Source organism: Carassius auratus, chromosome 46, assembly GCF_003368295.1.
Source record: "Carassius auratus strain Wakin chromosome 46, ASM336829v1, whole genome shotgun sequence".
NCBI classification, from domain to species: domain Eukaryota; kingdom Metazoa; phylum Chordata; class Actinopteri; order Cypriniformes; family Cyprinidae; genus Carassius; species Carassius auratus.
This window is the reverse complement of record NC_039288.1, coordinates 12,202,526-12,217,340: the sequence shown is the minus strand read 5'-3', so window position 1 is coordinate 12,217,340 and position 14,815 is coordinate 12,202,526. Positions and strand designations below refer to the sequence as shown.

Sequence of the window (14,815 nt, the reverse complement as noted above, 5' to 3'; positions counted from 1 at the left end):
CAAGGATGTTTTCACTCTTGAGGTAAATTGTGTAAGCATATCTGCTTAACTGTAACGTTATTTGATATATTTTTAGTTCACTGAACATGCTCTTCAAAAGCAGTGTCTGAATCATACTCATACTGTACATATTTATCAAAAAATTGCACATTAGGACAAATTAAGCAAGATTTTTTTCTATAAGAACTGATTCATACTTAGAAACTGTTGTGAATTGTTTCAGTGCTTTTTTTTGGAGAGGAGAGAATCTGCAAATATGTGTAATGTTTTGAGAACAGTTGAACAATGTTTTGTACTTAATATTTTATTTTTTTAAGCTAACAAGCTGTCACCAGTGTCCTACATTATTTACTGTGCATTGTGCAAGGCTACTGTGCTCAATGTAAAATCCTCAAACTGTTTTCTAAGTAATAAGGAAGTTATTCTTTCTCAATGTACGACCACAGAAACACCAAATATAAAGGCTGGTTTCCATGTTGTTGTACTGTTGTTTCCTTTCTAACCAACCCCACAACCCTGTTCTGTATTTTGTTGTTCAAACATCGCCAGTTATTAATTAATATTATGAGAGACCTAAAGAGATGCTATTGTGCGTTTTTTTAAATCTTTTTTTATTAATGGCACAGACAGAAGCAGAGCGTGAAGAAAAATGAGTTAAGACGGAAGAAACACATCAAATGTAAACATCAAATCATCTAATATTTGACAGCGTTTTTATGATAGAAATGTGAAAATTAAATGTATATGTAAGTATATGTTTATCCGTTTTTGCGACATATTAGATATAATAAGAGTGAATGTGTGCATATTTTAAAATATTATTTGCAAATGATTACTTCCCCACTAGAATTAGACCTATAATTTCTTTAAAGTTATATTACTTTATACTTTATATAAAAGTGTTCCAGGTTATGGTCTTGTATTTAAGTATTAAATAGCAAGTATTAGCCTAATTAGTATTAGGCTTCATTAAAAAAAAAACACTTATAATAACACTAGTTAGAAAATGTCACTCGGGCCCTTCACTTAAAAATGGAAACTATATTTTTTACTCCACAATGAAATAGACACAAAAACTTCTCAGGTCACTCAACGTATCTGTGGTTTTCTGAGAGAAGGGAAGGAGACATTTACGTATGGGGAAACACTTTCCTCCGAGATGCTGAAGCCTGATTGAATCACTATTGCTTTTCAATAGCCAATATGGGGATTGTATAAACCCAGCCGAGTGTAAACGTGCTGGTCCCCGTCTGAACTGAGCTGATACAGTAGACTAGACACATGCAGTAGCGAGCAAAGCACTGACCTGCTCATCCTGCCCTTAGGTTGGGTACAGCACTGAAATAGCATGATATAGGGAGTGAAAACAAAGACCTCAAACATGTTGGTGTTCCTATATACCACTGGCCTGTATGAGTGAAAGTGACATGACATTCAGCCAAGTATGGTGACCCATATTCAGAATTTGCGCTCTGCATTCAACCCATCCAAAGTGCACACACACAAACCATGAACACACACCCAGAGCAGTGGGCAGCCATTTATGCTGCGGCGCCCAGGGAGCAGTTTGGGGTTTAGTGCCTTGCTCAAGTCGTGGTATTACTGGCCCAAGATTCAAACCCACAACCCTAGGGTTAGGAGTCAAACTCTCTAACCACTAGGCCACGACTACCCCTGAGTCTCCCCCTTTTTTACTTCAATTTCACTGCAGCGGTCTTCATGCAACAGCGCCGTCTCACTATACCTGTCCTATGAGGCATGGTTTCTAGTGACTTAGACAATGGCTGCTCCACCTTCTTCTCCTGCACAGACAGAACATGCAGTGCAAAAAAGAAAATATCCAGTTCGAAAAACCCTGCGAGAGTGTTCTGGGATGATCAGCCCACTTCGAGATAGATGTCCTGTCTTATAGGCTCATGAAGACGCCTGACTTGGAATTGGACACGCACTCCCATTGGGCTGTCGAGTCCTCTGGAAGCAAAAGCTATAGGCGAACAGCTTCTTCAATTCAATGTGACAGCCTCTGCTTCGGCAGTGGGCTGCCTTTCTTAGCACTTGTGAAAAAGACAAAAAACTGTGCACGCACAGGGAACAGGGTGCAACTCTGTGACACTGAATTAAAGGCTGGTTCGGGACGGCAGAATGCCTGTATCCTAATAACCTGGGCTCTGAACAGCATTGAGAGCACTTCAGGTGTTATTTTATGGCAAGTGGATGACAGGTGATGGGACCACGGCTTGCTGCGATTCTCTGCTCTGCTAAACGTCTCCTTTTTTAATTACGAAAATCGACGTAAATCAAGTGAACATAGATATAAACATTGTTCAGTCAACATAATTAGCATGCTGAATTGAGAAAGTGATGCAAATGTTTACATTTATTATTAGTAAGTGATGAAAACAGTCTTTTGCAGTGTAATATTTACAAAAACACAATAAGTCAATGAGACAATTAAGACCTGTTACAAAATACTGCCTTTCACTAAGGAACAAAAAAAAAGTGTCTAAGAGATTAGTTTCAGCTTGTTTTCTCAAATGCATGACAGGAAACAGAAAGTGAAAGTCCTGGTATTTGGAGGCCAATTTGGACAAGATGCCAGTTATTTCTACTGAGACAAGGTAACTACGATTTCATGATGGTACTAGGCTGTTTATTTAAACCTAATACTACATGTGTCTATACAATAAATACACTCAACATCAGCAAACAAGAAGACAAACTGGGCCAGAAATAATAAGCTGCACCAGAAGATGAGATGATGAAGGTGTGAGGTCTTCAATCATTGTCATAGATACAGTCTGTAAAGACAAGATATTAATATTGCCATCATTCCACCGATCTTAAATAACATCCCATCTAGTAGGAGAATTAACATTTTAAATTCTCATACATTGTTCATGTTAATGAATTTGTTACGTACCATCTCCAATGTCATCATAGACCTCATCACTATGTAAACAAGATGTAAAAATGTAGTTTAGCATATTCACACATTGACAAAGCAATTTACAACAACGATAATAATAATAATAATAATAAATTCAGAGTAACTTACTCTGTTTGGATATTGCCGGCTGAGACATATCCAACTGAAAAGTGCATTTTACAATGTCATCATTACTAATACTTGTCCTGATGGAGATCAAGTCTCATTTGGAGTCACAAATAATGCCACTTACATTTGCCCTCCTTGTTCCTGCAGATGAATTTGTCAGGGTCAGATTTGTTGATGACATCCACAGTCTCCCCAGCTTGTACAGTAAGGTCTTTCCCACTTCCCTTCTTACTGGTGGCAATTGTTACTTGATGAAGCACCTGAATCTCCCCATCGTACTGGTAAAGTAAATGCCAAATTGTTTGCTTATAAATTCAACCAAGAAAGCACTCGATGTTTACAGGTCACTCAGCATTATGTTTTAATGATCCAATAATTTCATACGCACCTTAAACTTCTTTCGAAATTCCTTTTCTTCTTTCTCAAACTTCTTTTGCTTTTTGGGGTCCTCGTGCAGTTTGATCGCCTTCGATTTTAATTGAGGATGGCTGCGATAATGAAATATCATTATCATCAAGACAGGCTGATTTAAATGTGCTAATAGTACATTTTATAGAGTTTTAATCTTTATATTGCATCATCTTGTCTTACAACATGAATGGAAAAGCACTAAGGTAGCATCTGTTTACCTGCTAGATGATGTAGCAGGAGTGAATGAATCCACATCATCATATATCTCTTGGGAAACGTCTGAGTTGTAAAGACATTCAAAGACAAAAGAATTCGCAGTGGGTTATTTTGAAGGCATGATATATGAATAAAAAAATGTTTTTTAGCTTTATTACCTTCAGGTGTAAATTGTGGAGGGGGAGGAATGCTGAAACAGATTGTTAAAAGTGTATGAATATTCGATAATTTTATGAGCAAAAGAAACTCAACTGATTTAATTTAGAGTTAAGAAGACAAAATCAAGGGAGGTGGAAGTCTTGGGGAAAGGAAACAGAATCATTCAGATCTAGTGATGTTATGGTTAGAGGAGATTCGAAAAGCATTCATATCAGGAGGCGCAGAAGAATTTCCTTAAAGGAGTTATTTGACATTTTCAACACAGATCGGGTTGTTTGTGAAACGAACAATTAGTCAATTTTCTTTGTTAGAACAAATGGATGCAGTTGTAAATCAACGTGATTGGAAATCGAAAAGTAGCATTGTCTGATTCCATCTTACTAATGTAAAATTTACTCATTATAGTGGACTTGGCTTTTTCTCTTTTCAACCGAACTTTTGAGAATGTCCAAGAAGTTGAGCTGTTTTAAGAGAGACCTGGGATCTGCAGTGCTATGGATTCAGAGGAACGTGGTTTGGGTGAGACATATCCATAATACATGTGGCCAATCAACAAACCCAGAAATACAGGCACACACATACAGAATACTGCATATAGTTTTCAAACATTACATATTATATTACATTAGATTATTTGTTCTTACCTGATTGGATTAATATTGGGTTCGGGTATATCATCATACACATCATCATCATCTGGCGGTGGAGGTAAAACAACTATCAACAGCAGAGGGCAGACTTGTTCTAGTATTGCCTTTCAAAATTAAACTTAAACCTTACAGTCAATTAGTTGAAAAAATGATTTGTTTTATTAAAACTTACCCCGCTGCCCATTCATTTTCCTGAAAGATTAAGGAAAAATATGAATGCTCACTTAAATGCGAGCAGCAGTATTTGCTGTGTAACTTCTAATGTAACTTTCTTGGCTATTTCTTGACTTGACTAGAGACTAGAAAAGTGCTTAAAGATCAAATCGGCCTTTTCACATTATTAGTTATAAGGGGAAATCTTTGGACTTTTGTTTGTGAGTGATACAGGCTCTTACCCATGATCCTCCATAGATTCTACGTCATCGTACACCTCTTCACTCTCCAAGTTATGAGGAAGAGACAGGCCTTTATTCTTCAAGCCGCTGAAGTCGATCTCAACCATTTCCGTTTTAACATAGCCAACTGAAATGTAGAGAAATGACTACAACCTTTCTCAGGGGAAGAGTGAGCTCACATCAAACTTCTTATTAAACTTTTTTCTCTCTTACATGATCCGTCTTGCCCTCGGGCCAACCATTTACCCTCTGGGTTGTCAGTGATTCGAATGATATCAATTGACTCGCCCTTCTTCATGGAGAGGTCATGTTTCCCACCCTTGCAGTCAGCTTTAGCTTTTACCTGATGCATAACCTGCAGGGGCGTTGATATCTGAGGAAAGAACAAACATATAATCACCATGATCCAGTACGTAAACCTTGATAACTGGTTGTAAGTTATCTGAAGTTATCTTACTTTAAACTTCTTAATTGCATCTTTCTCTTTTTTCTCACGCTCTTTCTGACTTTTAAGCTCCTTGTCTTGTTTTTTCTGAGGCGGACTTTGCTCTGCAGCAGATCTGTGGTAAAGCAGACCATAAACCATTTATTAACCAAAAACACAAGTAAAAACGGCAGAACATGAAAAGAATCATTTGATTATTGGCACCAAAAAACTGTTTGTATCACTCTGTTCCAGGTGGGTGAGGTGACCGCCATGTCTCACCAGCGTCGGCATTAATAGAACTTCAAATCTTACCTACTTTCATCAAGATCCTCATATATCTCACCATCACTTCCACTTCCCTAGAAGAGAGTCAGACATGAGACAGTGCAACACAAACTTTCCCAAAGAGTTTCTGTGTGCCTCCACTAAGTTTCTTACCTCATTTATTTGGCCTGTAATGATAAAATGTGAAAAACAAAGTTAATAAAATTAGTTCGAATTGGATTTCATAAACTACTGTGTTCCTATCAATTTTAAATTTGGAAATTAAATGACATTATATTTGAGAAATATATATATGTGTGTGTGTGTGTGTGTGTATATATATATATATATATATATATATATATATATATATTAATAAATAAAAAACATATATATATATATATATATATATATATGTGTGTATGTGTGTGTGTGTGTGTGTGTGTATGTATATATATATATATATATATGAGAATATTTTTTAAAAGATGTCATTATAAATTTGTTACTTAAGCTTATGAGATATTTAAGCAGAACCTGCATATATATTTACTTTTATCCAGCAAGGATGCATTAAATTGATCAAATGTCAGAGTAAATACATTTATAATGTTACGGAGGTTCACTATTCAGTAGATTCTGTTTTAAACTTTGTTTATTAAAACATATTGGAAAAAAGTAGCCTTTTTTTTTTTGTTTTTTTTTTTTTTACAAAATTACTAAGTACAACTGTTTTCAAAAGTGTTTCTTGAGCAGTAAATCATTACATTAGAATGATTTCTGAAGGATTGTGGGACATTGAAGTATTGGCTGCAGAAAATTCAGCTTTGCATCACAGGAATAAATTACGTTTTGAAAAGTATTAATAGAAAGCAGTTATTTTAAATATTTAAATTTTCACTGTTTTTATTATTTAAATGCAACCTTGGTGAGTATAAGAGACTTCTTCTTAACTTAAATAATTATCAGGTGTTGGCTTTAAAATGACTCCCATTCAATAATGTAAGGGTAGGTCTTACCCGCTCTCAAGCTATCCACATCGTCATAATTTTCATCTTGAATTCTGCAGACAGATATAAAGTTGTGAACTTTCACTGAAATTCGGGTATTAAAGAAATTGTCATAACCTGAATCATTCGGTCACAGTGCTAAGCAAAGTGTTTCTGTGTTACTCACATGGGTCCTGGATGCCGTGGGGGCAGGTTGGGCCGTAAGGATTGAGAGGGCAGTGGTGGAGGTGGCTGACTGCTGGGGTGAGAGGCAGGTGGGGGCGGGGGAGGGGGAGTTACATTCTTTGGTCCAGGACCTGCAAGAACATAGTTTATTCATGACCAGTTCACCTAAACAGTCATTTCTGTCATCATTTACTCACCCTCATGTCTTTTCATACCTGTTGTATGACTTTCTTAGTCTTAAAGAACTCTGAAGAGCATTGTATGGACAAAAACACTCTTCAGAATATCTACTTTGGTGTTCCACAGTTATTTTGGGGTGAACAAAAGTTGAAATGTTTTTCAAAAGAAAAAAAGAAACTGGACACTGAACCCTCTATAGAGAATTAAGACATTTTTAAACTATAGTTACATCATTAGATCTTTTCACATGGTGCTAAGGGCAAAACCTGGTCTTATACATGATCTTTCCATTTTCACAGGTTAAAAATGAAAGCCATCTCTAACACTGTTCCCAGTTTAAATGAGCTTCCCTCTTTTTTCACTGACTTCAGCTCTCAAGTGAAAAGAGAAACTCAAAATGAGGAAGTTAGCTCAACGCAAGCAGGAAATCTTGAATTTCCAATATGCTGTTATTGCTATTTTATACCAGATGCACCTGAATGTTTGTTTCGCGATGGTGCACCTGATGCCGATTCACATGCTGTAATAGTATATTGTGCGTTAACTAAGATACACAATAAATATCAAAGACAAGTATGTTACACTGTGTCAAAGCACATATATCATCAGCAACAGTGTCTAACCTTTTAATAAAGTCATGTGATGTTCCTCTTTTGGACATAATTACTTACTAAGATATGCATTTTTGCACAGTTTCTCAACTTTATGGCTTTATGGTGCTTATTATCTTGTGCATGGTTGCTAACAGTCTTAGAGGAACACAGAGAAGTCACATGTAAAACCACGGAAACCACTTTGGCCCAAAGTCTACTGCTTGCATTTGAGCAGTGGCTCACAAAGTCTTTGTGGCTTTGATATGGCTGATCAAGTGCTTACAGCCTATTGTTTTGTTCCCTCAGATGCTGCTATATAGAGAGATTGCGTGTTTTAAGCTAAAAAGTCAGTACTCACTGTCTGTTGCAACCTCTGAGCCCTTCTTAAACTTCTCAAGGTTGACTTTGGGCGGTCTGTTGGGTTTGGCAGGAGCGCTGCCCAGAGCATAGGTATTTGGTAGAGGTTTCTTCTTGGGTGCCGAAGGATCATCGTTGGCTGTCTGTACAGGAGGTCCAGATGATTTTCTTGGGAAGTTGGGTTTATTAGGCGTTATGGGCTTTGACACTGACTCATTAGCACTTGGTACTTTAGCTCCTTCCTCAGGTTTGTTAAAGCTATTTTTAACACGGAAACTTGATGGTTTCACATTAGATATTGAGGAAGGTTTTGCAGCAGACTCCACATTGCTGCTTTCCTCTGGCTGCTGGCGTAGGATACCCATGGTGCTTTTTGGTTTGGGTGCCAAAGGCATTTTTGGAGGAGTTGGAGTAGGGTTAGTGCTGTTGTCTTCAGCTTTCGGGGTGTCTTTGATCCAGGATGGTTTTGTCAGAGGAGCCATTGGCTTTGGGCTTGTTACCTTTGAATCATTCGCCATGATGCTTGAAGGAGGCTTCTGTAGTGGTGGCTTTGTGAATGGGACCTTTGGAGTCTCATGGTCCTGGGACGAGTCTGGTGGTTTGGGTTTAACAGGAACTTTAAAGTTGACTTTGTTGTTATCTTGTGTGTTTTCAAACCTAGTCCCAAAAGCCTTTATCTTTGGAGGATTGTGAATGTCTGGAGCGCTTCTAGCTGTGTTGACTATGTTCTTAGGTTTAGGGGCAGTTGAGGTAGTAGTAACTCCACTGGATAGGCTAGTTTCAAGAACAGGCTTCTTAGCAGGCACCGCCGGGCCTGAAGACAAGGTGGGCTGGACAGGTGGTTTTGGACGAACACCTGGACTCCCTTCCATAGATACATTTCCTGCTTGGAAACGTGCCATGATAGCTTTTACGTCAGACTTGTTGTCCTAAAAGCATAGATTGAAAGTCAAAATTTGAGGAATGAAGACAAGCCTGGGCAGAGTGTTTACATCTGTATTTGTATACTCATCATTAGCTGCGTTTCCACTGTCGGGCCAGTGCGAGCCAGGGCTTAAAACGGGCCGGGCGAGCTCATAGCCCCGGGCCAGTAGCACGAGGCCAGAATAGCGTAGGGTTTCCACAGTCATGTCCTGAAGCTCCACTGCGCATCAGTAAAACACGCCCTTTACACGCCTCTCAGAACAACGTCACGAAACCCCATCATTTCAGCAACAAAGAGAAGTTATCAGAAAACTAAGAAATAAGTCACTGGAACTAGCACGATCACAAAACGAACATAATAAAGGTGGCCATGTGTTTGTATGCTTTTTTTAAATATTCATATTCAAAAGTATCGATGTTTTACTATAGAATAAGTGATACATTGATCATAATGAATTAATTTATTAGGACTCGAAATTAAATCACACAGAAATAAATGTATTTCTATTTTATTTATTTATTTTAAACGCTTATAAAAATAACCTGCTTATTCAGTTGAGTCTGTTTATTTGTTGCCACAGTAGCCTATACGTCACATTAAGAATGAATGATAATCTCTCTATTTTTATAAAAGCTCCTGAACAAGAAAAAAAAAAAACATTATTATATTTTTTACGAGAGCTAAACTCTCGAAACGACACTTATGACAGATAATATAAGTTACTTAATGAAAACACGATTGTGATAGAGAAAAAGAAGCTGACGTCTGATTTCTTCAAGCGGTCATATTAACTATGTTTACTGTGGTAATGTTATAAATATTTCTGCCTTGTATGATTATAATCCACATCGGATCAAATTATTTCAAACACACGCTGCCGACTGAAAGTGAGTTTCGAGCTCAACTTATTAAAAAAAGTTTTTAATGCTGGTGTTATAGCGGCTTTTTGTTATGATCCGCAGCGCTGACTCTCTATTTTTATAAAAAAAATCATTATTTTATTTTGATGACATATTCTATGCGGAGCTAAACTCTTGAGACGAGACTTATGACAGATAAAATATGTTACTGAATAAAAACACAATTGTGAAAGAGAATAAGAAGATGACGTCTGATTTCTCCAAGTAGTTGCATTTACCATTATTACTATGGCAATGTTAATCTTTATCGCACATAGTCTTTTACATTGCTTTTAAATATTTCTGCCTTGTATGGGGATCATAATCCACATCAGATCAAGTAATTTCAAACACTCGCTGCTGAGTAAGAGTGATTTTAAAACTCAACTTATTTTAAAAAGTCTTCAATACCGGTGTTAAAGCTGTTATCTTTCTGTAATGATCCGCGGCGGAGACACTCTCCAGATGCAGAGAAACTCCGCCTTTGTTCATAACCACTCCTCTAGACCCAGCTTTGGCCCAAGGTTTATGTCGGGCCAGAAAACCCTGGCCGTTGGCCAGAGGAAGCCCAGATGAGGCACAATCAACCCCCGGAAGTGACAGTGGAAATGCGACTGGCCCTGGCACGCACTAGCACGTCGGTTTAAGCTCGACAGTGGAAACACGGCTATTCTGTTTTAGCTTTTATCTGTGTGTGACAATTGGTATACTTAATTGTATGCATGTTATTTTATGCAATGATTTACATTCCATTCAGCATTTTTCAGTTTATTCCATTGGGTTCAAAAACAATCCCCATGGCACCATAAAAAAGTATTGTTTTGAGAGCAAAACCAATATGAAAGTACCCCACCATGAGCGTTAGGGGCCAACGCTGGGGACTATATTTGGTCATGCAGTTTTCGTGGTTTGTGTGTCGCTCAGTTGCAGTTGCATGGTTCGGTTGGGTAACGCTGTTTGGTAAATCTCTTTCAGAGTTTTCCTTCCCATAGGCCTCGACAGCTCATAACCAAGACAGACCGCACAACTACGATGAAGGCTTACGGTAAGAGTTCATTTGGCATGCAGATACGTGGATACATGGCAATTTAAAGCAAATTATTTACAAACTAAAAAAAAAAAACTATACAACACAATCTTTCCACATTAAAAAATATTGAAATATATATAAATATTTATATACAGTATGAATAATACTAAGAATAAATACTACAAACTTGACATCAAAGCAGTATGAAATACTAAAACTCAAGCGTACATACTTCCAATGTCTGTGGTATTGAATGTGTATTCTATTTAGATTTTTAAATTAGGATTTAAATTTGTGTCAAGTGTAATGTCAAATATCTGCCTTTTGTTGTATTGAACTGTCAATTCAACTGCCAGATTTATGCTAATTACTTTAAATAAGCCACTCGAACTCTCTGTCTAACAATTCGAAATAAAACATGTAAACAGCAGAGATATTTGCCATTTAAGTCACATTGCATGTTAAAGATATTTATAAAATATCTTTTACCTCTGATTCTGGGTCTTCACTACAACTTAGCATGCTTGATTTCTCCATCACAGCTCTCAGTAGTCAACTGCACTGAACATGAGAACTGTTTGTGATCACACAGGAACTAAGAGCATTTATCTTACCAAACTAGCAGGAAGTCACTGCACTCACTACTGTAGTTCTCATATTTAAAAAAGAATTTATAGTAAATACTTTTTTTCTAACACTGTAGACTGTAATACTTTGTGAGAGATGTCTAAATGGCACAATCAAGTGCAGGATGCAGTGAAATGAAATTTTATTTTATAACCACAAAATAGCTATTAAGGCTGGTTTGTCAATTGGGACTTCATTCAAATTTCACGCAATTGGATGCAAATCTCTTTCTGAATAAAAAAAAGAGTCATTTATGTGTCTGCTGGATGTTCCTGATGTGTAACCAAGCTTTTTTACCCGGATACCTCAGAGCTACGTCTTTGTTATCAAAGAAACATGAACCTCTGGACCAGTGTTAACATGTCTAGCGATAGCAAGCCATTCATGTGAGACTCTGGGTGACGTGTGTGACGCACCCTTGGTAACAAGCATTTGAATCAGGGCAGACCTCTCACAAGGAAGAGCTGATAAGCTCTGGACTAGTGTCTAATATGACTGGCCTGACCCAAAGGTACACACTGTGCTGTTGGCTCACTGAGCAAAAAGAGAAACTGTTAGACACAGGAACTAACATTGATCAACCAGTTACAATATCACTATGCTCTTGACAAACAACAGCACTGTAGACATTTTTTGCAAGTTAATTTAAGTCATTTTAATCCAGATATAGCACTTTATTATACAGATACAGTATAGGCAACACTTTTTTTTCAAATTTATAAATGTATGCAGATGCATACCTGTATAAAATATCCTGTTAAAAAAAAAAAAAAAAAACTGTGGTTGCCAGAACATTTTTGTAAAAAATAAAATAAAATAAAAATAATAAAATACCTGTATTACAAGATGCCTTTGTATTTTACAACTTATAACTATATACTGTATTTCATTAAGTCATACAGTGGTTATATTGCAAATTTACTTAACTATCAAAATCTTATTTTCACCTTAGAGAAACACCACAGTGCAGGTGCTAAAATGGAAAACCATGACGAATCAGATTTCATCGTAAGTTGCCTGTCATGGCCAGTACTCTACACACAGGGCCACAAACATGGCTAATTTACATGACACTAATGTAATGCAATAAACATTAACTAAGCAACTAAAAATAACAAAAATAGGAGACAAAACTATTTCAGGAAAATAAATATTATTAAGAATCATGATTAACCCCAGTGTCCCATGCTCAAAATCAATCACTTTTCGGTTAATATCAGACTCAGTTGCGGGATCTGAAGTTATTTTGAATGGTTAAGTTAAAATGTGACCGTGACTGTTGCAAACATTAGTTGACCGTGTCCATAGTTGACATGATGAACTAAACCTGTACTAACTCTGCTTGTGTGAATTTGCACCAAAACCTTCATTGACGTCATTTGTTTGAGGATGCCACTTGGATTGATCATTTGTTATCTAATGCAGTGAGATCACACAAAGAGCATGTCTGTGTGATCTCAGACATGGCCTCAGGTTCAGTGCACTGACATCAAACGGCTGTCATGGAAAAATCAGCTGAGCTCAGATAAAATGAAGACCCAGAGTCAGAGGTAAATGGAATTAAATTAATTCTCAAATTAAATGTTGTTAAAGCACATTGTATGGAATCATTTAGTTTTTTTTTCCTATTTATTCCGATAGCAAAATAGACATCAATCTGCTATAGTATGTCTGAAACAAATAACCTAAATGTTATATAGTAATCAGAGAGAATGTCTTCTCATGTTAGTCCAGCTTTCAGTTTTTTATGCATTCAAAAATGAGTTCTACTATCTACCGAGATAAATACAGAATCCATTTTTATGTATTTATTTATGGCCGTTACTACCAACAACCGTTGTACTGTTCAAGGCTCCCGACATGCAAAGCAGCCTCACAATAAGTCCATAGTTCCGTTCTTTGGACAGATGATTTGTGTAATGTGTGTTTTGAATATGAGTCCTGGCATGTGTTAACACGTGCTTAACGAAGAGCCAATGGATGGTCAGTGTGTGTTTCTCAGATGGTTATGGAGAACCTTAGATGACCATTAGAAGGTGATTTGGGAGATCCCATATTGTGACTGTGATGCAATCTGAAACAGGTGTCCTACTGTAGTTTCACTTTGCTAATGTGGTATTATGAAGCTAAATCTGAATGGTTTGATGTGACCACAAAGAGCAAAACCAGATATAAAATTAATCCGGTCTTTGACACATTCTAGCTATAGTTTAAAAGAGCGATTCGTTGAGGGGAAAGGCACATTTAACCAATGAAACCAGAGTGTAGAAGAATTCAAGAGAAACTTAAGTGTGTTTTCAGATGAAGAGGAAGCGAGTTGTGTCTGTGAAGCAAAAACTGGCCAAACATTACACAATCTACTTTTACACAATCTAATTTTGCAAAAACACATAATAAAAACCCCTAAATGTTCCCCAGATGCTCTATAAGTGTTTTTAAAATATGAATTGTGAATTTAAACTCAGCATTTAGCTTTATAGCATGTTGTTTTATGTGTATCTTTTATTTATCAGTCCACCAAACACACCCTATGATAATGGAAATTACGAGCACATACATGACCAATAGAAATATTTTAGGTGAAAAGTAACACAAGTTAATAATTAGACAAACAGGAAAAGAATAACACAGTGTGCTAGGAAAGACCGGGTATGCACAGAAAAACTCCTGCACCTTTATAAGTTAACCATCCGATTTCATACCATACATTTCTCTGAACCATTATCTCTAAAAACTGCCATAAAGTTAGACACCGGTCAATACTATGTGACAATTCAAGGATGAAACCAGAAAGAGCACTCACCATGGTGGTAAAATATCCTGTCCCAGATGTTCACATGGACTTTTGGTAGCTCAAAACTGGACTAGTGAATGTGTTTCCGTTCGCTTCAGTTTATTTGTGACTGTTAATGCCTGCCCACTCCTGTCTACTTCTCCTATTTGCTAGCAGACCGCTGCATGGTCATCACAGGAAGCCCTATCTCTCTCCTCATCAAATCTATTTGCCTATCCCATACTGCACAATTGCTCTTTCTATTCTCACACATGCTTCTCTGCTCAGCACGATACTATAAGAACACATATGAAAATATTGAAGAATTTCAAATTTAGCTTGACATGTTATATTAACACAATTTGTATATTATATTCATTCATGACACACAGACTGATATTTCAAATGTTTATTTCTTTTAATTTTGATGATTATAACTGACAACTAAGGAAAATCCCAAATTTTGTATCTCAGAAAATTAGAATATAACTTAAGACCGATACAAAGAAAGGATTTTTTGAAATATTGGCCAACTAAAAAGTATGAAAATGAAAAGTATGATCATGTACAGCACTCAATACTTAGTTGGGGCTCCTTTTGCCTGAATTACTGCAGGAATGCGGTGTGGAGTCGATCAATCTCTGGCACTGCTCAGGTGTTATGAGAGCCCAGTGCTGTG

At 36.9% G+C, this 14,815-nt stretch overlaps 1 protein-coding gene across 3 annotated transcripts; it reads right to left on the bottom strand.

The window, feature by feature from the left end:
- Nucleotides 1-2,359: 2,359 nt before the first annotated feature.
- LOC113064211 (FYN-binding protein 1-like) lies at nt 2,360-14,274 on the bottom strand. Of its 3 annotated transcripts, none has more exons than XM_026234848.1 (19): nt 14,167-14,274; nt 7,884-8,811; nt 6,754-6,883; nt 6,597-6,640; nt 5,752-5,765; nt 5,626-5,672; nt 5,344-5,446; nt 5,100-5,259; nt 4,887-5,013; nt 4,664-4,683; nt 4,486-4,558; nt 4,238-4,333; nt 3,841-3,872; nt 3,685-3,745; nt 3,444-3,543; nt 3,180-3,333; nt 3,056-3,089; nt 2,921-2,949; nt 2,360-2,798 (listed from the first exon to the last, which is right to left on the bottom strand). In XM_026234848.1, exons 1-19 carry the CDS (start codon nt 14,167-14,169, stop codon nt 2,776-2,778), a joined length of 2,178 nt encoding a protein of 725 aa, XP_026090633.1. In that variant the 5' UTR covers nt 14,170-14,274; the 3' UTR covers nt 2,360-2,775. The 3 variants fall into 3 exon arrangements, with proteins under 3 accessions (XP_026090633.1, XP_026090632.1, XP_026090635.1); XM_026234847.1 differs by lacking the exon at nt 14,167-14,274 and adding an exon at nt 11,226-11,327; XM_026234850.1 differs by lacking the exons at nt 4,238-4,333; nt 14,167-14,274 and adding an exon at nt 11,226-11,327.
- Nucleotides 14,275-14,815: the final 541 nt, after the last annotated feature.